Genomic DNA, 25,929 nt, shown 5'->3' with positions numbered 1-25,929 from the left:
TTATAAATACCTCTAAAAGTAACATTTAAAAAAAATGATATTCTTAAAAATATAATTCTTAAAAATATGATATCATACCTTAAAACAAATTTATCATGTATCATATATAACAAAATGCTTATCAACGCTTTATAAACTTAATAATACTCAAACCTTACACGTAGCTTATAAACGAAGTAACAAAATACTCAATTTTTAAAACAAAAATGGATTATAAAGTGACTTACATTGACTTGGAGCCCGTGGGTCCTCTGTGCCTAATAGGTCCATCAATGTAAGATTTCCTCCAAGTATTGCAACGTATAAAAGTTTTTTCCACTCATGATTCCCATGCACAAAAGCTTTTTCGTTAAGCTCTTTGTGGAAAGATTTGAAAACCCCAACACCTCTGAAGTCTAATTGAAAGACTCCTTAACCTAGCTTCATTAACATAGTCAAAGAACCCTATTATCTTTCTCCAAACCCACTAACACAATTTTGCTTCATAAAAATGTTCACATCCTTTCATATTTCAATTAAATTTTAAAATCTACTAAAAATAATTTTTTTATTATTATTATTATTATTATTTTCTTACGTGGATCAATTAGTGTCAGCTCTTCTAAATCATAGACATTCTGTTAGATTTTGAATGATAGAATAATAGTAAATCAACATTCCTGAATTTAAAATTGTAGAACCAAATATAATAACAACAATTTGTTTTAGTTAGTAGATATCATCACACAGTATTCTAAAACTGATAATCAAATATTAATTTAAATTAACATGACACAGTTTTTTTGCTGATTAAACAATACTTAAACACCTAAATTATATCATGTCTAAAACTATAGACTAAAAATAGGTTTAAGTGTAATTATTATTCTCTGCTTTGATCTAAATGATCAGTTGCAGAGTATAAGCACAATGGTGGCATTGGGTCAATCCTCAAATCCTGGAGCGAAAGTTATACCTGTTGAAGGTAACCATAAATGCCCCAAAATGAGATGTGCCACGGTGAAATTATAAGCCTGGGTAGAATCATTAATGACATGGTACCCTGGCCATTTGACTCTGTTATCAAGTTTAGCCCCTGGTCCATAATTATTGTACTCAGCATAGTACAATGTATCCAAATACAATGATCCATTCCACTCTAGCCACCCTTCTGGCCTTAACACCTCACTAATGTAGGACTGCATCACAATTGTTCTAGAATATGCCTTCCAGGGTCTTCCAAGGTATGTTGAGGTTGTGTTAAGTAAGGGTACAAGGTCATAATCTGCTGAAATGTTGCAGAATTGGATGGAGAAACCAGATGATTGAGTTGGGTCTGTTTCCGATTGAGCCGTGATTGTGTTTTTCTGCAGTGGTAAGCCTTTCTTGACCAATAGTGTGCAGTTTTGGAACACTACATTGGCATGCCCACATATGAAATCAACGGTGCCACTAATTTTGCACTCTCTGTAGAATTGGCGCAAGGAGTGGGCGTAGAGGGTGTCTTGGTAGCCAGAAACCCCACATCGGTAGAACACAGAAAGGTCTGAATCTGATCTTAGTGCCACTGCTTGGTGCTTCTCTGGGCCTGCAGTGTTCCTAAAGGAAATGTCTCGTGCTATGAATCCTCTTCCATTCACAGCTTCACAATAAGAGTATAAAGAATAAGAATTGAGTCACATATATTTACTAATTATGTTAAAGTTAAGTTTTCTTACCAAAGGTAGCTGTCCTGAACGTGGTGACATTTTGACTATAACTCACGTTACCAGTGATAACAGTTGAATCCATACCATCTCCAATCATGAAGAGGTTCCACTTTTTCTTACTAATCTCAACCCTCTCGTCGTAAACACCCTTCTTAATGTGTATCACAAAGCGCTTGATGCTATACTCTGGTGCTGCATTCACAGCATCCATCACCTTAGTAAAATTTTCACTCCCATCAGCAGCAACTACAGCATCCGCACGCACCCCATTACTTTGCATCATCATCTTGTCCTCTACTTCAACCCATGAGGGAAATTTGGCACTACTAATTGCACTGAAATCATCCCAAACAGGCTTCACCTGGGTCACCAGCTTTTGGAGCAAAACCTTTGCTTGGTCGATTTGAGAGGATATTAAACCCTTCATATTCCCACTCGTACCTTCAAAACCATCCATGCATGTGTCTGTATTCGCAAGTGCAGCGCTCAACCATGTCCTCAAATCGGAGCTCAGATTCCCAGTACTGTTATGCTTCCCTGCCATAAATATTAATATATATTCGTATGTACTTTATCATTATAATAAATCGGATAGTTTAAGATTATGTTTTAATAATGTTGCATTTTGTGTTTGTGATTAGTTTTTGGACAATCACTCGGTGCCTCTCAATTTGGAGGATTTTGATGTCTTTAATTATTTTAGATTTGTTTAAATAAATTTCTCTAAAAGTATTTTTATAAAATAAAAAATAAATTAAAATAAATTTTTCTATATCTTAAGAAATATTTCATGCATTATTTAAAAATAAAATTTTGAAAAGTCTAATAAAAAAACTTTTATCAATTAGTTCATACATTAACTAATTTTATGTAATAAAAAAATTTATTTTATTTTTCTCACGCAAAAGTGTTTCTGAAATATTTTTATGCAAATCGACCTTAATCAAGATGAGATTTAATTAAAGTGCTTCCTCTTTATGTTTTTTGTGAAGTCATATTCTTAAAATATCATAGGACAACAACTTTAATTAATTAAAGTGTATGACATAGGAATTTTACACTATAATTGTATTTGAACACTAAGAGACACAAAAATCATAATTTCATTAGTTAAGCAAAAAGGGTTAAAAATTATGCGAAAGTACGAGGAAACACATGAAAAAAAAAAAATAATAAATGATTTTATAAAATGGGAATGAACTTAAGATATAAATTAAGATGATACATACATACATACCTTGGGGACTTTGAACTGCGGAAATGGACCAGCTGAGTTCATCAGCTGACAAATCAAACAACTCGAGACACGCGGCAATTGCGTCAGAAAGACGAAAGTGACTATCGACATTAATGCTGAACACAGATTTGAGAGTGGAAGTCATGTTTTGAAAAACATCACCAACTATTCTCACGGATCCTATGAATTCATGAGGAGCCACATTCAGGCTCCCAAGTCCCGCAAAATCAGAGCGAACAAAAGGGACACGTGGAGACACCACCAACAACACGAACAAGATGAATGTGGTGGTGGGAGTTGGAGTCATTGGGGGAATGAATGAATCAAGTCTTTGAAGGAAAAGGGAAGGAAAGTTCATGAGTCTAGGGGAAGAGAATGATGAAACAATTGTTTCATGAAGATATATATTATGTGAAGGGAAATTGAAACAATTTCATGGTAAAGAGAGTGGTAAGAAAGAAAGAAAGAAAAAATAAAAATAAAAAAACTCTACAGTGTCATCATTGAAGAAGAATATGAATTTTGAAGTCATGTACGAAAAGTTGTTTAAGGGAACTGATTGAGAAGGTAGAGAGACAGAGACTGAGGTCATTTGAGGAATGGAATGAACTGGTGAGCACTAGAATTGGCGGATAGCGGAATTGAAATAAGAGGGTTCTTTTTCTTTTGAAGTAGGCTGTGTGATCAACGGCTGTGATACACTCCGAGTCCGAATATAGTTCATAAAAGAAAACGGGTTAAAATCAAACACAGTTAGGCACATGGAGAAGCAATTTGTATCATTAAGTATGTTATGTTATCTACGGTTCAAACTAATATTGAATATTAAGTAATATTGAATATAGAATAGGCTATATTGAATAAAAGATAGATTATATATTGTGAGTTTATAAGATTAATCATTATTTTTAACGATGATAATTTATCAATAAAATATAATTCATGGAGACGCTTACAAAAGTAAAGTTATTCAAGTGTTGAAAAAAATTAAAAGAAACGTTATTGTCATTTAATTTTTACCAGTAATATACCATGTGTTGTATAAGGATATATTGACTTTACAATATATTTGTATTTGTATATAATTTATATGTATACATAATTTTAATAAGAAATAATAATAGTTTATATTATATTTAATAATTATTAATTTTTCCTTTTAAAATATGTTTTCCCAATAAAAGAAACGATAATCAACATTACTTATATACATACATATATATATATATATATATATATATATATATATATATATATATAAAAGACATATTTACGAGTATTTGAATTTATAGATTATAATAAAAAAAAGTTAATGAATACATTGAAAAGATAATGCTTATATAACAATATTTTTTAATCTATTTGTGCGACATTATTTCAGTTTTATTAAATTCTGAATATGTAATTTCATGGGGATTAAAAATAATATTATTGATCGATCTTATTCTTTTTGTCTAATAACTAAGAGATTTGTCAAAATCGATAATTATTAACTCAATTCGGTAATTTACATGCAATTTATTTGTTGTTTTCAATTTATTACTTTATTTGTGTCAACTTTATAATTTAATCGTGATATGTAAGGCAAAAACCATTCTAATTAGAATTTGATTTGATGTTAGTTAAAATAAAGTTTATTTAGAGCTGATATTTAATATTAAAATTTTAATTAAGGGAGAAAGACATTAATTTAAAAGTATATTTTGGGTTAAGAATAAAAATAAAATCGTATCAATATATGACATGATTCATACTAAAGAATAACCCCAGTATCTAAGAAAATTACATCTAACTTTGTCAATAATAATAATAATAATAATAATAATAATAATAATATAACTTAATGATTATGTTCTCCAGTAAGTATTTTTTATATATTATCATTCAGTCACTTAATTTAATTTTTATTTGATTTATTTAAATAATAGTAACATATAAAACTGTTCAGAAATTGATATTCGACTTCATATTGATTTCATATATTTATTGAAATACATAAAATTAAATTTGTTAAAAATATATATGGGGTGAAAATATTTTAAAGAGAAATGGATGAATTGGTGTTTGTCACATTGTTGATTGAATAATTTTGTAACTTTGTAGTACTGGATTTCATAGATACGTTTGTAACCAATTATTGATTGAATAAGAAAAGATACAATCCCTCTACTATTGAAGACGTAGACACATCGTCGAACTTTGTTAACTTCCTATGTTTCTCTGTTTAATTTTCATAAATTGCTGTTTTCTTCTCAACTACTCTACTAGACAGGATACCACCTATATATTGAATATGACAAAGTTTATGCAAAAGAAAGAACAAAAATATATGGATATGGTTGTGAGGAATTTAACATTTATTCATTAAGCACTAACTCTTTTAAATTGGCGTTCAAAAACCACTACTTTAGAAATGGTAATCGATAGAAACATACAATTTTATTCAATATATTCTAATTTCTAAGATATATATCTAGATTCTGGTTGGCTTGGACATGCATTTATCACTTTCTAGCTTTTAATTAGTAACTAATAATTAATCTGTGTATGTACAAATGTTTTCCTTTTCTGATTACTTGCAAATATACGTTTTATTTGAATAATTATATATTAAAATAAAATAAAATAATAAGATAAAAATATGTATAATAAAAAAATATGATGCAAATTTTATATTAAACACAAATGAAATTCATTTAATCATATGATTAATATTTCCATCGATCGTGGTTATAATTCCATTTAAAAATACATCCACCAACCAACTAACCGTAGACGTGGACATTACTCAAATTTAACTACAGTAGTGTTTAATTTGAAAATCAACATATGATTAGTTCTCTCCTGATAATCATACAATATTATCTTTTTATCTACCATTTTGAACAATAATAAATGAATAAAAAGTGTTTGCAAGTTAGAGTATTCACTACAATAAAAAAATATTATTAACGATAATTATTTAGTGACAATAAGATAATTGCTTACATATTATTATTAGCTAAAGTTTTTAGTGGTCAATAAAAATTAACCGGTAAAACTTTATTTATAGTGATAATTTTTAAAAATTAATGTTAATATTAAATTTTATTTAGGTCTTTTGTTTACAAAATTCCTCACACTCTCCGTGCATAACAGTTTTCATTTTTTCTTTGCCTCACTGATCTCACTGTCTCATCTCACTCTCGCTTCTCACTGTCTCATCCCACTCTCACTCTCACTCTCGCGTTATCACTATTATCACCGTCTCATCTCACTCTCTCTTCTCATTGTCTCATCCCACTCTCAGTCTCACTCTTGCGCTATTTCAAGCTATAGTCATGGCTTCTCCTATCTCTCGCACATAGCTTCAATGGTTGCGTCTCTTCAATTTCAATTTTAAGGTTTGTTTTTTTCATTCATACTTCACAGATTCATATTGGTATTGGTTAGACTTTGGGGGCATTGGTTGGATTTGTGTTCCTTTACAACTTGATGTTTGCTTTGCTCTCGAATTAGTTGGCTGTAAGTATTTTTCACATCATTTGTACTTTAAAATTGTTTCAGAAATGATCCGGAAGGTTTTATTAATAAGTATGCATTTAAGTGTACAACATTTGATAAGTCACAAGCAACAATAACTAAAGAAGAACCTGAAGCAAATACACAAAATGAAGGAATTGAATTACCACGCATAGGTGAGCTATGTTGCTTATGATGTGAAATTATTTTTGTAATTTTCAGTGTCAGGGGAGAGCATGAGGTTCATTTATTTCTTCATTTCTTAAGCATATGGTAAAGTCATTTTTATGTCAATTGAGACTGAAGTACTTCTTGAACGATCTTGAATTCAATTAGTTATACAAACTTTGGAATTCATTTTGGCCATGCTTCCATGCATGGATTGTGAAGATCGATTTTATTCATACATCCAATAATTCTTTGTGTGCTATATTCATGTGATTGTGATTTGTAAAGGAAATCAACATGAACTTAAACAATTATTTTTGTCATAATTCAATTAACATTTAACAGAATTAATCTAGGAAGTAGAGATGACTTCCATAGTGTACATATTGAAATTTCCATTGAATCTGAATATCTGATAATCCCTCATAAGTTTTTAGTACTATAAATATGCTTAAGCCAAAATTGAATCTTTTCGCACCATTCTATAGGACAAAACTATATTGCAAGGAATAACTTTCTTACATCTTAAAGATTTTAATGCTAACAGAACTCACCATCGTTCATTATCTTTGTAATTCCTTTTTCCTTGACTTGGACAATGTCTGATTTGCTTATGATCAGACTCTGATATTAGAGGTATGCGATGAGACTCAAATTGCTGAACTGAGATTAAAGGTGACCTTCTAGTCTCTAATTTTCTGCTTTTGTAAAATTTTGAATACACTTCAATTCAAAGGATGAAAAGAACCTTTAGCATATGTTTTAAGCTATATGGTTTCCCATTTCCTTGTTATTTGTAAATTACTATATTTGGTTAGTTCAATGGAACATGTAATCTAATGATTAAAAAATATCGTTAGCCAGATGTCAGTAGTGAATACAATAAATATGATTTTCTCATGTGCCATAGCAAATGTTCATTAATGACTTAATGTTAATGGTGCTTTTGTCTGTTTTAGCACATTGTAATTCAAGCTTGAGAGAGTGGTTCTTTTCGGCTTCATACCATATCTGAATATCATATTTTCCATTACTATATTTGGTTAGTTCAATTAACATTTAACAGAATTAATCTAGGAAGTAGAGATGACTTCCATAGTGTACATATTGAAATTTCCAACCTTTACTCAATTGTGTCTGTTCCCATACTCCATCAGAATCATTGCTATGCGGGTTGCTTGGTTTCTTGTGTTTTAATATTCACTGTTTGCTCCTTGCATGTGCCTGTTAGGAAACCAGAAAATTACACCTACAATTATCTGAACACTATTGATATATGATAGGTAGTAAAAACTGCATACAATGCCAAATGCCTATGGCTCCTCAGAGAAATTGTCCACCACCAGAAAATAATAACAACCAAAGAACCCAACTATTAATAAGTTGGTTACTGTAGCAATTTATAAAATAAACATATAATCTACGAATTGACTATATATGATTTATAAAAGACATGTAGTTGTCATGTCAAAACAGGGGTGTACGTAGAGTTTATTCAAAACATGCCTTTTACATTTTATGAAATAATAAAAGTAGGTCATATTAGATTAGTATTATAATTTGATAAGTCCATTCACGTTTTCTTTATTATTTGTGTGAGGAAATTACTATCTTTTTCCCCGACCCTTACGTGCTATAAACAAATTATTTAGACATTTTTGTTGTCCTATTTTTCTGGCAATAGCCTTCAAACTTGGAAACTAATTAGATATCGGGTATTATTCTTAAAAATAAATAAATAAATAAGCTACTTATATATAAACATACAAACATTGAAAAAAAGGTAACAAAAAAATTGCTACTTATTTTCAATGTTTTTATTTATACTTTAGCACATGCCTTGCCTTTTCTTTTTACATACAAAGCTTCAATTATCACAATACTCATATAAATGCATAATTTTTGAATAGTCATGGATAACCCTCATAACAAAGTATATATTAGGCCTGTTTAAAAAAAGTTATCCAATAACTTATTTAAATTTATCTTGTATTAGAAGTATTTATGGAAGTGTTGAGTTTATGAAAATATTTTATGATTATTAATCAAATGTTTTTAATTTCTTTATATAATTTCTCCAACATAGCTTATATAAATCTTATAAAAAGATCCATATCCAAATACTGCCAAGATATAGAATAAATATGTTTTATTTTTACTTTTTTTTTCTTTTTCTAGTTTTTAATTTTTTTTTACTACAATTGATATAAATATTAACTTCTATGAAAAAAGTTAAAATTATTCATTTTTAGTATTCTTTTTAATATTTTTGTCTTTTTTTTACTAAAAGAACTTTTTTTTTTCAAAGTACCTCATACATTAATTATTTTTACTATTCTTAATCTTTTTTTAAAAGACCCAAATTAAAAGTATTGTATGGTACATTTTGTAAGATTCAATCTAAAATATTTCGTTAGAGTGATTATGGGTGAGGTCATATCAAGTTGTTTCGTTTGAGATGGGTTTAAGGTCATTTCAATTTGTTTGAGTTGGGCAATACAAAACCCCCTCGACCTCCAAGTCCTTCAAGGTGAAAGAGCTAGGACTACTTGTCTTGCCTTTTCTATTTACTATGTTGGTGGTTTATGGGTAATTAATGTTTTCTTATTGATGGTTTCCCTCACACTTTAATGGGTAACAAATGTTTTATTATGCTAGAAAATTTGGGACGTTGACTAGGAATTGGTTATGAGTGTCAACCATTGATTTGTAGGAGGCAAGTGATGGTTATTTGTTTTCCTATTAATAAGGATGATTGTTATTCTTCCTCTTTTGCTACTTCTTCCAGTATTTGATTTCTTCTTGTCTTGCCTACTATGTTGCCTTCAAGACGGGGAAGATTTCAGGTATTTCTCTTCTGCTTTGTTGCTCTTATTGAAAATAAAATAAGGTAGAATGCCTTATCATTTTTCGTTTTGACTTTGTCTATGTAGAGTGACCATGTCAAGAATGTTTTGAACTTTTTGTAGAGGGTGCTTTCAAGGGTATGGTGGTCGTGTGTATTTATATCTTTATATCTTGATAATATAATTCATAGTTTGTGTAGTTTAGTTGGGGAAACAAGATGTGGAAATAGAGAGTCTCAACCCAAGGTTGATGATGACGAGAAGGGACCAATTGTCTTGTCGCATACAACAAAGTTGAGTGATGGCAGTTTAGCTTAAGGGGAGGAAAATGTGTTGATGGGGAAAATTAGGATGTTGCAGGCTGGCTTGGATGTTAGCCAGTTAGAAAGGGTGGCATTAACAGTTATGTGCGTTCATCTTAATGATGAAAATGAGAGGTTGGTTAGTGAGAGGTGGTCCTTAAGGAGAAGGGCATACACCCTTAATGCTAAGGTGTCTAAGCTTACCACCCAGAAGGATGCGATGCTACAAAATTGTGACAAGTTTGTTAATGAGATGGGTAATCTATCTTTGAGCAAGCTTTGCTTCTAGCACTACGGAGGGACTATGAGGCAAACTTAATGGCATGAGAAAAGGTTGTGTCTACGGAGCATTGTCAATAGAATTGATAGATTATTTGATATTATTTTCGTTGATTTATTGACCTTTTAAAACAACATATCTTACATGATTGTATAGTTGTAATTATGTAATTATATTCTTAATTAGCCCAACTGTAGGTTAGCATTTTTTAACAAACTTCAAGGCTAGAAATCAGTTTGGAATCTTATTATTTAATAGAGAATTATCCAGAGGAGAACACATAATTTTCACCTCAATTTCTCTGAGTTTTACATGGTATTAGTCTTGGTTCTGATTCAAACCTAGTTGTTTTCTGTTGTGCTCCTAGTCTCTATGTTCTTAGTTCCAATCTCTTGCATGGTACTATTCACAATGTACATTGTTCACATCGTGACATAATGTCTACTGACAAGTATGATGTCCTTTTTGTTCACCTTAATGGAAAGAACTACTCAACCTGGGCATTCCAGTTCTAGATTTTTGTCAAAGGAAAGGAGCTTTGGGGTCATGTTGATGGAACTAATTCTACTCCTAACAAATCAACGCACATAGAGGCACATGCCAAATGGGAGGTTAGAGACGCACTAATTATGACCTAGATCATTGGCTTAGTTGAGCCAAATATCGACCTCAATCTCAAACCCTTTAACACGACAGCAAAGATGTGGAAATATTTAAAAAAAAAATTATAACCAGAACAACATTGCTCCCAGGTTCTAGCTTGAACATGAAATTGCCATTTTTCATCAGGATAGTCTCTCAATTTCTAAATTTTATTCACATTTCATGAATCTTTGGGCTCAATATATTGACATTTCTTTTATAAATATTTGTCAATTGAAGGACAAATTGCAATCCAAAATGTTTATGACACCACCAAACGAGATCAATTTCTTATGAAATCGAGATATGATTTTGAGGGAATTTGTACCAACCTAATGAACAAGGCTACTATCCTTTCCTTAGATGACTGCCTAAATGAAATGCTTCATGAATAACAACGTCTCCTCACTCAGATGAATCTGGAACAACAAAAATCTGCCTCTCTTCTTGTGGCATATGCAATACAAAGCAAACCTCGAGGACGAGACATGAGTATTGTCCAATGTTTTTGCTACAAAGGCTTTGGCCATTTTTCTTCTCATTGTCCTAAAATTTTTTGTAATTATTGCAAAAAAAAAGTCACATCATCAAAGAATGTCAAATACGACCACCACGGAGAAATGCAACAACCTTTACTGCTTCTATTGGTTCTTCTACTACTCTTGTTTCTATGGATTTGAATACACCTACTTTTGTGCCTACTTTAACTCCTGAAATGGTTCAATAAATGATTGTTTCAGCATTTTCTACTTTAGGTCTTTCATGTAATGCTTCTTTACCCAACTTTCCTTGGTATTTTGACTCTGGGGCATGCAATCATATAACCAACAATGTTGTTGCCCTTTCCAATGTTACCAATTAATTTGGTAATTTGCAAATACACACCGCTGATGGAAATAATTTACCTATCACAACAATTTGGTGATATCTCCTCATCTCTTACCAATGTTTATGTTTCCCCTGATCTCACCACTAACCTTATTTCAGTTTGCCAATTAGTTGACAATAATTGTAAAGTTGAATTCTCAAAATCTAGTTGTCTTGTGAAGGATCAACACTTAGGGACAATGATCACGAAGGGGCCTAAATTTGGATGTCTTTTTTCCTCTTTATTCATTGTTGTCTCAATGTTCTTTTTTGTCTTCTATTTCTTGTAATTCTACAATTGTTAATTTCTAAACATGGCATAAGCGTCTTGGTCATGCAAACTCCAATGTACTTCATGACTTGATGAAATCTGGCGTTCTTGGCAATAAAAATTTCCCATCTCTTAGTACTATTCAATTTGATTGTCCTTCTTGTAAAGTTGGTAAAAGTAAAATTCTACCATGTCTAATTCATCAATCAAATATCAATCATCTTTTTGAAATGATTCATAGTGATTTATGGGGAATAACACTTGTTATATCTCATGCACATTACAATTACTTAATTACTTTTATTGATGACTATATCGCTTCACATGAGTCTAATTTTTGCGCTCTATATATAGATGATGCATTCTCTGCATTCAATTTTTTTCATGCCTATGTTAACGCTCAATTTTTTATTATCAAAAATTAAAATTCTGCATTCTGATAATGGGGGGGATACACATCTCATATATTTCAAGAGTTCTTCCAAGCAAATGGCATATTATCCCAATGGTCATGTCTTTCCATACCCTAATAAAATGGGGGTAGTTGAACGAAAAAATCGTCATCTTCTTGATGTCGTTGTTCGTACCTTAATGTTGGACTCATTTGTGCCCTCCCATTTTTGGTGTGAAGCTTTTTCAACTACTGTCAATCTTATTAATCAATTGTCTTCTCCAATCTTAAACAATGATTCATTTTTCTTAAGATTGTTTAGTCAGCCACCCACTTATTCCACTCTTCGCACCTTTGGTTGTGTCTGTTATGTTCATCTTCAGCCACAAGAATGCACCAAGCTCATAACTTAATCTGTTAAATGTTCTTTTCTTGGTTACTCAGCCGATCAAAAAGGTTTTATATGCTATGATCCTCATACACATAGGATTCAGGTTTCTAGAAATATCATCTTTCAAGAAGATACATATTTTTTTTTTTCTACCAACCAAGACACTCACTCTTCTACATCCAAATCTTTTTTGCCATTGTTTTCTAACAGTTTTGCGAGAGAACGACCTTTCTTGGTCTACCAAAGATGTCCAACTGTTCCACAAATTCAACCTTCCATCACTCCAAGGCCCCTTCTCAATCATACTCTGACTGCTAATCCAATGAATCAACTAGACTCAATCCCTTTACGTCGTAGTACTCGCATTCATAAACCACCATAAATGTATGATTTTTTTGAACCTTTATCTTTGACAATGACTTTATCATATATTCTTATTCCTTCTTCATATAACTAGGCTATGAAGTATAAATGTTAGTAGATGCTATAGAACCTGAACTTTTGACACTAGAGGAAAATCCGACATGGGACATTGTTCCATGTCTTCCACCTGTTAAACCTCTTGGCAGTAAATTTGTATTCACTATAAAATTGCATTCAGATGGATCAATAGATCGATATAAGGCTATATTGGTTGTTTTTGGAAATAAGCAAAAATTTGGCCTAGACTATGAAGAGACCTTTGCACCTATGGCCAAAATGACTAATGTTAGAATTATTCTTGCCATTACTACCTCTGAATCTTGGAAAATTCACCAGCTAGATGTCAAAAATGTCTTCCTTCATGGTGACCTCAAAGAAGAAGTTTACATCAAACTTCTTAATGGTATGTCTTCACCATTACATGATACTATTTGCAAACTAAAACGTTCTTTATATGGATTAAAACAAGTACCCAGAGTGTGGTTTGAAAAGTTTAGAACAACCCTACTTGGCTTTTCCTTCCTCCAAAGTAGCTATGATCCATCTCTTTTTTTCCAAAGGAATTCAAAAGGAATTGTGATGCTCCTTGTTTATGTCGACGACATTGTCATCACTGGTTCAAATAAAAAAGGCTATCATTATAATCAAAGAATTGTTACATAAAAATTTTCATATGAAAGATCTTGGACATCTCACTTATTTCTTGGGATTAAAAGTACATTTCCAACAAAAAGACATCTTTGTCAGTCAAAATAAATATACTCAGGATCTAATTCAACTAGCTTGTCTCACCAATGCAACTGTAGTTGACACTCCCGTAGAAGTTAATGTCAAGTTAAGATGGGATGAAGGTGAACTCCTACCAGACCCAACATTATACAAGAATTTGGTTGGAAGTCTTACCTATCTCACCATCACAAGACTTGATATCTTCTTTGATGTCCACACAGTTAGCAAATTCATGCAAAACCTTAGACACTTGCATTTTTCAACTATACAATGTATCATTAAATATTTACTGGCCACTCCCAGGCGTGGTCTTTTCTTTCCTACTACAAGTTTAGGAATAAAACTTAAAGCATACAATGATGGTGATTGGACTGGATGTTCTGACACAAGGAAGTCTACTACTTGCTAGTGTATGTTTTTAGGGGATGCCCTTATCTCATAAAAATGCAAGAAACGAGATCTAGTTTCTAAATCCTTCACTGAAGCTGAATATTGGTCCATGTCTACAACATGCTCTGAGATTATTTGGTTACGGGACCTTCTTTCTAAACTTAGTTATTCACAAAAACAACCTACTCCATTACATGTTGATAATACCAATGCCATACAGATTACAACAAATCCTGTATACCATGAAAGAACGAAGCACATAGAGGCTAATTGTCATTCAATTAGGGAACCCTGTGACCTAAGAATTATCACTCTACCTCATGTCTCAACATCTGTTCAAATAGTTGACGTTCTCACCAAATCCTTGACACGCTAGTGGCATAATTTCCTAATCAACAAATTGATGCTTCTAGATTTACCCACATCAATTTGAGGGGGGTTGTCAATAGAATTGATGACAAATTATTTGACATTATTTTTGCTGATTTGTTGACCCTTTAAAACAACATATTGTACATGATTGTACGTATTAATGTAATTATGTAATTATATTCTTAATTAGCCTAATCGCAGGTTACCATTTTTTTAACAAACTTCAAGGCTAGAAATCAGTTTAGAATCTTGTTATTTCATAGAGAATTCTCCACAGGAGAACACATAATTTTCACATCAATTTCTCTGAGTTTTACAAGCATGTGAGTAATATTTAGAGGGTTGTTAGTCAGGTGACGTTTCTTGCCCTAGATTTCCCCTATATGGGAAGCTTGTGAATGAAGTTGACCTCCCTTATAAGGGCAATACATAAGATTCATCTGATGCATGGGAAAACGTGTTTATGGCTTCTGAGGATGATGGAGTTGTTGAGGGGTCAATTGGAAAGGCTTTTGGGGTTTTTTTGTTATTGTTGTTGTTGTTGAGGAAGGTGCTACTACCATCAGGGTTGCTTCCAAAGTGATAATAGACTTTGGTAATGTTGTCACTAAGGGTACCTAGGGAGTTTAAGGGTAGATGACAAGCTCTTTGCTTTAAGGATGTCATTTCATATTTTTTTTTTGTTTTTTTAGTTGGATAAATATGTCATCTTTTTAAATGCTTTGAAGATAGTTTGTTTTCTTGATATCCATTGTTGTGTGATGTTTTAACAACGTCGTGTAGTTTGTATGTTCGTTATGTTGCATGCATACAAGATGGGGGACTTGTAGTTGTGAGGTGTAAGAGATTGTGTTGCAAAATCATCACTCGAGATAAGAGAAGAGTGAGATTGTGGCATCCTTGGATATATATGAGAGAAGGTTAAAGAGACAATACTTAAGCCTCTTTAAGATTTTTAAAGGAATGTGTTTGATGAAATTAATTAAGATTGTGTGATTCATGCAGTCATATGATTATTAATTAAATTTTATTAAAATGTTGAATATCTTAGAGCTAGGACTATGTGAAAATTGGGGAGGTTTGTATATATGAATTGGGAGTTTTGTATGAATTGGATGATTTAACGTTAATTGATGTTAAGTAAACATACATTAGTAATTTCACTACAAGAAAAACTGTTATTATCTATGAAATATTACATACGAAATTTTTTTCTGTAGATAATTTTTAGTTATTTACAGAATATTACTTACGGAATTTTTTCTATAGATAATGTTTACTTATCTATGGAATATTACCTACAGATTTTTTTCTGTAGACAATGCTTAGTTAACTACGGAATATTACCTATGAAATTTTTTCTGTAGATAATTTTTAGTTATCTACGAAAATTTTCAATAAATAACATCTGGTGGGTGGGTAATGAAAAAGTTCAGATTACCTACGGAATTTTTTTTGTAGATAATTTTTAGTTATTTACAAAATATTACTTACGAAACTTTTTCTGTAGATAATGTTTAGTTATTTACGGAATATTATTTACGAAATTTTTTCTGTAGACAATTTTTAGTTATCTAAGGAATATTACCTATGAAATTTTTTCTGTAGATAACTTTTAGTTATCTACGGAAATTTTTAGTAAATAACATATGGTGGGTGGGTAATAAAAAATTCATATTACCTACAGATTTTCTGTAGATAACCTTGGCGGGATGCAGGACAAATTTTTTTATGCTCTAAGTGATATAAAGAAAAGTTATATTACTGATGGAATATTTCTGACAAATTTATATTTGTCGAAAATGTAAGAATTTTTGACAAAAATTGACAATCATATATTAAAAAAGATCATCAATAAAATTTTAAATATATATATATATATATATATAGAGAGAGAGAGAGAGAGAGAGAGAGAGAGGGAGAGAGAGGGAGAGAGAGAGAGAGAAGGAGGAGGAGGAGGAATCAAATGACTCACAAAGTAACTCTTTGTAAAGTTACTCCACTCAATAACTCATGGTATATGTTGAATTTCATCGATCCAATTATTAAATTAAAAGTTATTAAATTTTACTAATAATTAATATATAAAAAATTGATTAGCTTTGGAATAAATTATTTGCAAAAAATATAGTTAAAAAATTAATTATTTTAAATTATTTAACTAGAATCTTATTGATAATTTACTATATGATCTTGATATTTTTGTATAACTAATATCTGGTTTTAAATTTGATATGTAAATATTATGATATAATTAGATAATATTTTAAATTATTATTTTATTAATGGTTGATAATTAGAAAATAAAACAAGAATAAATACATTTTTTGAATTTTATATCTTAGATTTAAGATGAATAAATATATTAAGTTAATTGATAATTTATTTAAAATGTTAAAATTTAATTTATAAAAATAATATTTTAAAAGAGAAGGGTTATAATAACACCGATGTAACTTTTACTAAGTATTACACCGCTCAATAACTTTATATTAAATGTGAATTTTATAAATTCAACTGTTAGATTGAAAGTTTTTTACTTTTAGCTCATATATACAAAATTTAGTATTAATTCAAGATGATTTGATACTTCATATTCTTATATAACAAAATTGACGTAATATATACATTTCAAAATATATTAAAATATAAACACTTTGATTACTTTCAAGTTGTTGTTCAATTTTAACAAAATTTGATATAAATATATAAAGTGAGTATATATATGAATAAAGATTAGTTAAATATAATATAATTATTATAAATATTTTTATATTTTTATAACGGTCTGGACACACCGAAATGAGAGAGGTCCAAAGATAATATAAGTATGAGATTGTATAGTTGAGAATGACTTAAATGAATTAATTTATAGTACTTATACTAACAACATGCATCTACTTTTCGGTAGCTTATCTCATCAGAACTCCACAGTTAAGTGTGCTTGACTTGGAGTAATATAGGGATGGGTGACCTTATGAGAAGTTTCTCAAAAATTGTGCAGTAAGGACAAAACATGTTGAAAAGTAAATGTCATGAAATAACATCTTAGAGAGGTCAAATATGAGGGTTGTTATATTAATAAACTTATTAAAATTAAACAAAAGTTTTCCTATGGAAATATCCGTAGATAATTCCGTAGGTAAGTCTTTCAAATCTTATCAGTAGACATAATCTGTAGGTAACAACTTTCGTGCATAATCTGTAAATATGTCCTTATATAAGGTTATCTACGGATAAACTCTCCGTAGATAACATTATCTACGACCTTATTACCTATAAATTTTTGGATATACATAATTCGTAGATAATTAAGACTTATCTACAGATTTTCATGCTTATCTACGGATTTTTTCCGTAGATAATCCTGATTTTTCTTGTTGTGTTTTGTGGTTTCTCCTTGTATGATTAACCAAATAGAGTTCTGTTTGTTGGTTTTAAAACTAGACAATTGAGGTTACAATTTAGATTTAATAATTACATAAAAATGTTAAAAAAACGACCGAGTTATGTGAGTCACAAAATAAGCCTCGCATTTTGTGTGTAAAAGTTTATGTTTACAAATTGTAATCCTTTCAAAGACCCTTAGATGATTGAGTTAGGTTTGTGTCATTCATATTTGTTGTAGTTTTTTTATGTGAGCTTTCCAATGGTGCTGAAATCACTAAAAAAAAGAGGTCAAGAACTCAAGTTATGATCAAATTAGAGAGCAAAGGTCAAGTTGTCAATATTTTTATACTTAAATACTACAATTTTGTAATTTTTTAAAATAATAGATAGTAAAATCAACTGTTTAGATCAACATGAAACTTGTAGATAATTATATTAGCTTTCTAATAAAATTAATATCAACTTGATAACATAGATATAACTCTTGATATTGCAGTTAGATCACATAATGTCATAACAACTCAAGATAAGAAGAGATAACTTGTGAGTTGTTATTCTTGAAGTGTCTATATTTAATGAGTAACGATAATCTATAATATTATGATGTATGATGATGTTTGATGATGATGATGATGTTTGAGGTTTGATAATAGTTATGAATGTTATAATATGTGATGACTGAATGATGAGAATTTATAGTAATGATGATTTGTATATGAGATGATATTAATATATCCTTGTGAGTATAAACAATGAGTATGTATAAGTCTTGTTATATGAGTAATGATATAAACACATGATGTATTGAGTTACTATGAGTGATGCGATGAGACGTGGAAATTAAGTACAATGTTATAGACTGACAAATGAGGAAGTGAATTATTACATATTTGTAATGTCGTGATATGATTGTTGAGTTCATGCATTCATGTTTTATTCTCAAGATAGTGTAAGTTTCTACAAGTGTGATATTATAGGTCATCTACTTATGTCTCACAGGTATTATGGTGAGGAAACTTCTAACAAGAATGGGAGGCTACCATGGCCAAGTCTAACACTTCAATAGGACCTTGTTAGACATCTCCAAGTTAAGGGTGGTTTGGGGGATCACTATTGATAGTTGGTCCTATTTCATGGCTCCTAAGCTATTTTGTATTAATGATGATAAGAAGGAGATTTGGTACCACATGTATGTAGAGTTAAGGGAATGCATCTCCTTGAGCCATTATAACTATAATTATGAATGTTTAAATTACATAATTGTCGATGATGATTGAATGTGTTTTTGAGTGATGTCATTAAGTTGAATGTGAATATGAGGATAAATGTTTTGTATATGCCTATTTTTATGTTTTATATATATTGTACATGGATGAGATGCATTCTCACTCCTTGTGTATTTTTTTTATGTGTTTAAGTTGATCGTCATTTACAAACTTAAACCAAGTAGAAGATGAAGAGTTTATAATTTATTAGTCATAATTCAAGTTAATTTTTATATGATGATTTATGTCTTATGTTGCAAGTTGTGTAAAAAACCAATTTGTGTCTTATTTTAAACTTATGCAGTTGTGATATATATTCAAACTTATGCAATTATTTAATTACCTTTTTATTTAAGAAATTTTACTTCAAGAATTATGATCTATTTTACTATAAAGTGAAAAATGAATATTTTTATTACATCTTTTAAGATTTAATTTCATTTTATTGATAATATTTATTCAATTAAATTTGGAGTAGAAGGGAGTCACGTAAATAAAAAAAAATGTGGAGAAAATTAAGAAGTATATACAAAAAAAAAAATATTTTTTAATTAATTCTTTACTATTATAATAGATTATTCAACTTTCAAAACCAAATTTATTATATCTTTTAAGAGTTAATTTCATTTTATTAATAATATTTATTTAATTAAATTTGGAGTAGAAGGGAGTCACATAAATAAAATAAAAATGTGGGGAAAATTAAGAAGTAGAGAAATAAAAAGAATAGTTTTTTTTTAATTAATTCTTTATTATTATAATAGATTTCAACTTTCAAAACCAAATATATACATTGTTTTTATATGTTCCAACAATTTTTAATCGATTATTACTCTATGTTAGTTTTTTTACACCACTCTCTATGGCAGTTCTTAAAGCTCTAGTATTTTTTTTTTTTTAAATTGCGGTGGTTTTTAATAAAAAAAAATGTAATTAGTGAAAATTTTAAACGGGAAGAGAAAAAAAAACGCCACAAAGTATGTGACAAAGTGCTTCTCCTCGCCATTTATGTGCACTTCAATTCAATGGCCTCTTTCATATCTTTGCAACAATACAATACCCAATTTTATTATACTTTTTTATCTATTTTTTTTTCTCTCTTCTTTATTTTCTATTACTTTCTTACATACTACTAAACATATCACAAAAAAAATTGAATGAAAACATTTCATATATGTTTTTAACTTAAATTTATTTTTAATCTCTATAATTTTATGATCATATAATTTTAGTATTCAAAATTTTTTATCACAAATTTAGTCTTTCTAAATTTTAAAATTTAGTGTTGAACCACTCATTAACATATCATCTAAAATTAAACAGAAAATATTAAAATACTCATAAATAACATGTTTAGTAATTTTTTAGTGACGTTAATTTTTATATAAAGAAAAATATTACTTTTTACTAAATATATATAAAGTTTTTTTTATTTCGATTAAAATTTATAATTCGGGAAATCAGGAAAGAAATTTTAGCTTGTAATCAGGGAAATCTGGAAACAAATCATTACTTGTAAATACTATATAAAGTTGTACATATCACCAGAATAAGATAGTTGAAGTTATTTTCACAAAAACTCCTTAATATCGTTTTCCACAGTATAGATATACGTTGTTTCGATTTCCCTTCAAACATCGAGCAATATACATCTCTTCATGAAACAACATGTTACTTCATCATTCTCTTCCCCAAGACCGGGGAACTTTCCTTCAAATATTAAACAACAGAAATGTTTGAGCACCCGAATACACCTTCTGAAATATCATTCGACCTTTAAAATGATAATAAAATATTATTTGATTTTAACTTTTTAGAATTTTTACTTCTTCCAAATTTACCCTTCACCCTTTCTTATATCAGATATTTTTTATACCTCTTTTTGTTCTTTCCCACTACAACAAAATTTAGTATTATCGACAATTATTTAATGACAATAAGTTAATTGCCTCTATTTTATTATTTGATAAAAATATTAATGACTATTATATAATGGCCACTAAAAATGTATTTACATCACATCAAAATTTACTATTAGCGATAATTATTTGTTAAAAAAAACTTAAGTCCCACATCGATTAGAAATAAAATAATTGAAGAGTATATAAGTGAATGATAACTCTCACCTTACAAGTATATTTTATAAGGTTGAGTTAGGCCTATAACTTACTATTCTAAGCTAGTATTTAGGAGATAAGATAATTAAAAAAATTAAAGAATATATACTTAGAAGATAACCTTCATCTTCTAAATCTCACATCAATTAGAAATAAGGTAATTAAAGAGTATTTATACTCATCTTACAAGTCCTACATCGACTAGAAATAAGATAATTAAAGAATATTATAAATCTTTTCTTAAACTTTTAGCGACAATTTTAAATGCCAGTAACAAATGACACAAAAAGTTATACATTTTTCCTGACCATTATGAGGGTTTTTACTAGCATATAGAATAATTGTCGCTAAATGTTTTAGCGACACTGCATACAATGACTAGTGTGTGAAATGCCGGTAAAAGATTTTGTAGCGATTTTTATTACCACTAAAAGTCATATTAAATGCCACTAAAAGTCTATTTTATTGTAGTGTCCGTCCACTACTTCATGCGAGAAACTTGCAGAGGAAGACTTTGACAAAAGATTCAAAAGTACAAAAAAAAATTGGAAGCTAAAGATTCATGCCATTTTACCGAGTCTTTAATGGCATCAAGTAAGTTTTCTACTTTTTACTCTTTCTTTTTTAATTTTTTTTTGTTAGATATTATTATTTACTTATCATTTTATTGGATCTTTATTGATGTCAAGTAAGTTCTTTGATGTTTACTTTTTTTTTTTTGGTTGTTAAGTTTTTCGTTTTATTTTTCTAAGATATTATTGTTTACTTTCTTTATATATTATTGTTTGCTATCTTGTTATGTTTTTCATGGTCAAGGTATGGAGATGGTGAATCCTGTAATTGTGGAAGAAAGTGAAGAATTTGAAAGATGTTCAACTAGCATTAGAGAAGAAATTCCAAAAGTTGGAATGATATTAAATTCTGAAGAGGAACTTTATGCTTTTTATAAGAAATATGCTTATGAAGTTGGATTTGGGATTCGAAAAATTAGCACAAAAACAAAGGGTGAAGTTACATATTACTCACTTGCATGTTCCAAGGGAGGTAAATATGTATGTAAGACAAGTTCTTCTAAGTAAAGTTTGTCAAGCAAAATTGGTTGTCAAGAAATTTTTTTTGTGATCATTGCAAGTGGAAAATGTACCATTTCTTCAATTAATCTAGAGCATAGTCATGCTTTAAGTCCAAAAAAGTCACGATTTCAAATGTCTCATAAGAAGATGGATAGTTATTCAAAAAGAAGACTTGAGTTAAATGATTTTGCAGGAATTTCACCAAACAAAATTTTTTATTTATTGGTTATATAGGCTAAAGGGTATGAGAACCTACAATTTGGGGAAAAAGATTGTAGAAATTATATTGCAAAGGTGAGACAATTAAGGCTGGAGTTGGAGATGCTAAAGCACTTTGTAACTACTTCATTCGTATGCAAAAAAAAAATTCAAATTTTTTCTATGTCATTGATATGGACGATGAAGGTCATTTACGAAATGTTTTTTGGGTGGATGCAATATCTAGAGAAGCTTATGACTCATTTGGGGATGTTGTATCATTTGATAGTACATATTTGACTAATAGATACAATATGCCTTTTTCCCCTTTTGTTGGAGTGAACCACCATGGACAATCAATCTTGTTTGGGTGTGGTTTACTATCGAGGGAAGACATAGATACATACGTATGGTTGTTTAAATCATGGTTGGAATGCATGCGTGGACGAACTCCAAAAGCAATAATTACATATCAATGTCGATCTATTCAAGCAGCAGTGGCAGAAGTATTTCCTCAATCTCATCATCGTTTTTGCCTTTGGCATATTATGAAGAAGGTACCTGAGAAATTAGGTGGGTTGGCTCAATACAAAGAAAAAAAGAAAACCTTAAAAGCCATTTTGTATGATTTTGTGGAGTTAAATGACTTTATTGTTGGTTGGCAAAGAATGATTGACGATTTTGGTCTTCAAGAAAATGAATGGTTAAGCTCCTTATTTTTTGATCGTGGTCGTTGGGTGCCAGTATATGTTAAATCAATATTTTGGGCAGGAATGTCTACAACTCAAAGAAGTGAAAGTATGAATGCATTTTTTGATGGATATGTTAACTCAAAAACCTCACTCGCACAATTTGTTGAGCAATATGATAGTGCATAAAAAGCAAGGTGGAAAAGGAAAATAAAGATGATTTTGATTCACTTAATTCATCTTTTCAATTGATGAAAAGTTGCTACTTTGAAAAACAACTTCAAGAGGCTTATACCAATGCAATTTTTAAGTTGTTTCAAGATGAATTGCGCGGTATGCTTTTTTGCAATCTCACATTGTTAAGAGTTAATGGTCCAATATATATATTTAGTGTCATTGATATTAAAGAAGTGAAGGACGGATACCACAGAAAAAGATTTGCATACATAGTGCAATATAATGATGTGGAGTGTGATCTTCAATGTTCTTGTCATTTGTTTGAATTTAGGGGAATACTTTGTAGGCATATAACAGAGATCTTAATTGAAAAAAAATGTGAAAGAAATCCCTTCTCGTTACATTCTAACTCGGTGGAGAAAAGATGTAAAGCATAGCCATTATTATGTGCTAATTTGTTATGATGAGATAAGTGATCAAGGTGTGGAATTTGATAAGTTGTGTGCCAACTTTTATGAAGCTGGACATTTAGCCAATTCAAGAAGAAAGTATGATTTTTTGATGGAATGGATAGATAAATCAAAGGAAAAGCTTAAGGATGATATGGGTTGGGATAGAAGTAAACAAATTACTCTACCAAGTATTGATCATGTAATAAAATCAAATGAAAAACTATTATCTCCTTTACAAGTGCGTAGCAAAGGTCGTCCACCATCCAAGAGAAAGGAATCCAAAATGGAGAAAATAATAAAGAAAAAAAAGAAGAAAGAGGTAAATATTAAATATGTTTTTTTATGAGATATTTCAATACGATAATTTATTTATATCATATAAAATTATAGTTCCAAGGAGCAAAAAAAGACATTGGACAAGATCACACAAGTCTACCATATTCAAACATGACTAGTGAAATGGTAATATATATCATGCAATTTATTTATTTTGATATGAATTGAGAGATTTGTTTTCTTGCTCATAACATCTTATTTCTTTAATAGGCTACCCCTACTCACCACATGGAAACTCAACATGACACTTGGGAAAATTACATATTATATGAACCATCACAGGTTTATCATATGAGTATTCTTATATTTTATTTATATAATTGCTTACTAAGTGGATGCTTAACTAACTTTTAATGTTACAATGAAGTATCAAGAATTTGGGATAATGCCCTCTGGTGATAAAAGCTTTGATCTCAATCACTAAAAATATAGTAACAGGTAAAACTAATTTATATTAACCACATTTGTTATAAGACGCATGTTTGTTGTTTCAAAGAATTACAATGAAGGTTTGTTGTTTCAGAGAACTTTGTTGTGAAGGGTATAATGTGAGGAGCTACACATGTGCATAGGAGCCATGTTCAAAAGTCATCTTGGATTGCTTTTTTGTTGTAACTAACTTTTGTTTTCAGAAGGCTTAATCCAATTTAGATTTTGGAGAACTATCATTTGATTTTGTCCTTTTAGATATTTGTTCCTCTTCTTTTGATTTGTATATAAAACTCTGATGTATGCCTCCAATATAGTATGCATAATGGATGTTTTGAGAAGGCTTAATCCACTCTATTACATAAAACTATGTTGTATGCCTCCAAATTCTGTTAGATGCCAATTTTAACTCTTTAGTTTTCAAGTTTTATTTGTAATTCCTATGCTAAAATGTTTTCTTTTTCTCAAATAAAACTATTACTTTATATTGGTACTATTTTGTCTTTACTAACTCTTTAAGAAACTTGTCTTGGTTGATGGGAAAATATCAAGTTATTTATTAGTGTATATGGGGTCAATGATTGCAATGGTAGTTTATGGTTATACCCTCTAGTATTTTTGCTTTAATTTTTCTGGTTAACACCAAAGACCAGTTTGAGACATATTATAGATGAGTCCAACAAAAAGTTGTAGAAAAAAGTCTAAAATGTGTATTCGCAATAAATAAAATCATCTAGTTAAAGCCATCAAAGCTAAAATCAACTAAGAATAATCATACTCAATCTTAATAGACCCCTATCACAACAAAATTAGTTAATTCACTTCTTAGTCGACAACCCAAATCTACCAGATGCTGCTTGAACTTAAACTCATTGCACTCTCCAATTTTAAACAAATACAAGTAGAAATTGTGTAATTATACCACTAAAACTCAACTTCTTAATATTAGTCCTTTTCAAATCTTCCACTAACACAACAATTATCCCTCTCAATTCATGAATATTATTTCAGAAATTGCCCACCCACCCTCCTCTTTGTTTTCTCAACCTGCAACACAAACGCGAGTAACTCCACCTAATGCAGGATAAAACTTCATTTGAAGTACAATGTGAGATCAATGTCAATACGGAAGGATAGCGAAGGGCACCCGCAAGGAGAAGTTCACACAAGTGTTTTTTTTATCACAAATGGTCATAAGATTAACAACTTCATTATCGACATCAGCTTTTAAACTTTGAAGGTCTTCATCATATTAAAAAATTTGTATAATTACAATCAAGCCCATCAAACAGAAAGGAGGCAAAA

At 30.0% G+C, this 25,929-nt stretch overlaps 1 protein-coding gene, 1 long non-coding RNA gene and 1 pseudogene across 3 annotated transcripts; 2 read left to right on the top strand and 1 right to left on the bottom strand.

Annotated features, from left to right (window-relative positions):
• Positions 1 to 690: 690 nt before the first annotated feature.
• On the bottom strand, positions 691 to 3,567 carry LOC109819230 (pectinesterase/pectinesterase inhibitor PPE8B). The gene is made up of 3 exons (XM_020384874.3): positions 2,926 to 3,567; positions 1,698 to 2,225; positions 691 to 1,621 (listed from the first exon to the last, which is right to left on the bottom strand). Exons 1-3 carry the CDS (start codon positions 3,281 to 3,283, stop codon positions 924 to 926), a joined length of 1,584 nt encoding a protein of 527 aa, XP_020240463.1. The 5' UTR covers positions 3,284 to 3,567; the 3' UTR covers positions 691 to 923.
• Positions 3,568 to 5,630: 2,063 nt separating this feature from the next.
• LOC109819234 (uncharacterized) lies at positions 5,631 to 21,654 on the top strand. 2 transcript variants are annotated; one of them, XR_002241507.3, is made up of 4 exons: positions 5,631 to 6,308; positions 6,472 to 6,602; positions 7,216 to 7,269; positions 18,888 to 21,654. It is a non-coding gene; the product is annotated as an uncharacterized LOC109819234 (long non-coding RNA). The 2 variants fall into 2 exon arrangements; XR_002241508.3 differs by lacking the exon at positions 7,216 to 7,269 and having other exon boundaries at positions 5,644 to 6,308.
• Positions 21,655 to 22,094: 440 nt separating this feature from the next.
• On the top strand, positions 22,095 to 23,419 carry LOC145954459 (protein FAR1-RELATED SEQUENCE 6 pseudogene; annotated as a pseudogene).
• The last annotated feature ends 2,510 nt before the right edge of the window (positions 23,420 to 25,929 follow it).

The sequence above is a fragment of the Cajanus cajan genome, chromosome 1, assembly GCF_000230855.2.
Source record: "Cajanus cajan strain Asha chromosome 1, NIPB_CcT2T_4, whole genome shotgun sequence".
Classification (NCBI taxonomy): domain Eukaryota; kingdom Viridiplantae; phylum Streptophyta; class Magnoliopsida; order Fabales; family Fabaceae; genus Cajanus; species Cajanus cajan.
This window is presented reverse-complemented; position numbering and strand designations above follow the sequence as displayed.

Excerpts from the sequence above, each read along its gene's own strand:
- LOC109819230 (XM_020384874.3), bottom strand. The coding sequence starts at position 3,283 with ATGAACTTTCCTTCCCTTTTCCTTCAAAGACTTGATTCATTCATTCCC. Across the intron at positions 2,226-2,925 it reads CGCAGTTCAAAGTCCCCAAG|GGAAGCATAACAGTACTGGG; the intron begins GTATGTATGTAT and ends TATTTATGGCAG. Across the intron at positions 1,622-1,697 it reads GTTCAGGACAGCTACCTTTG|CTGTGAATGGAAGAGGATTC; the intron begins GTAAGAAAACTT and ends CTTATTGTGAAG.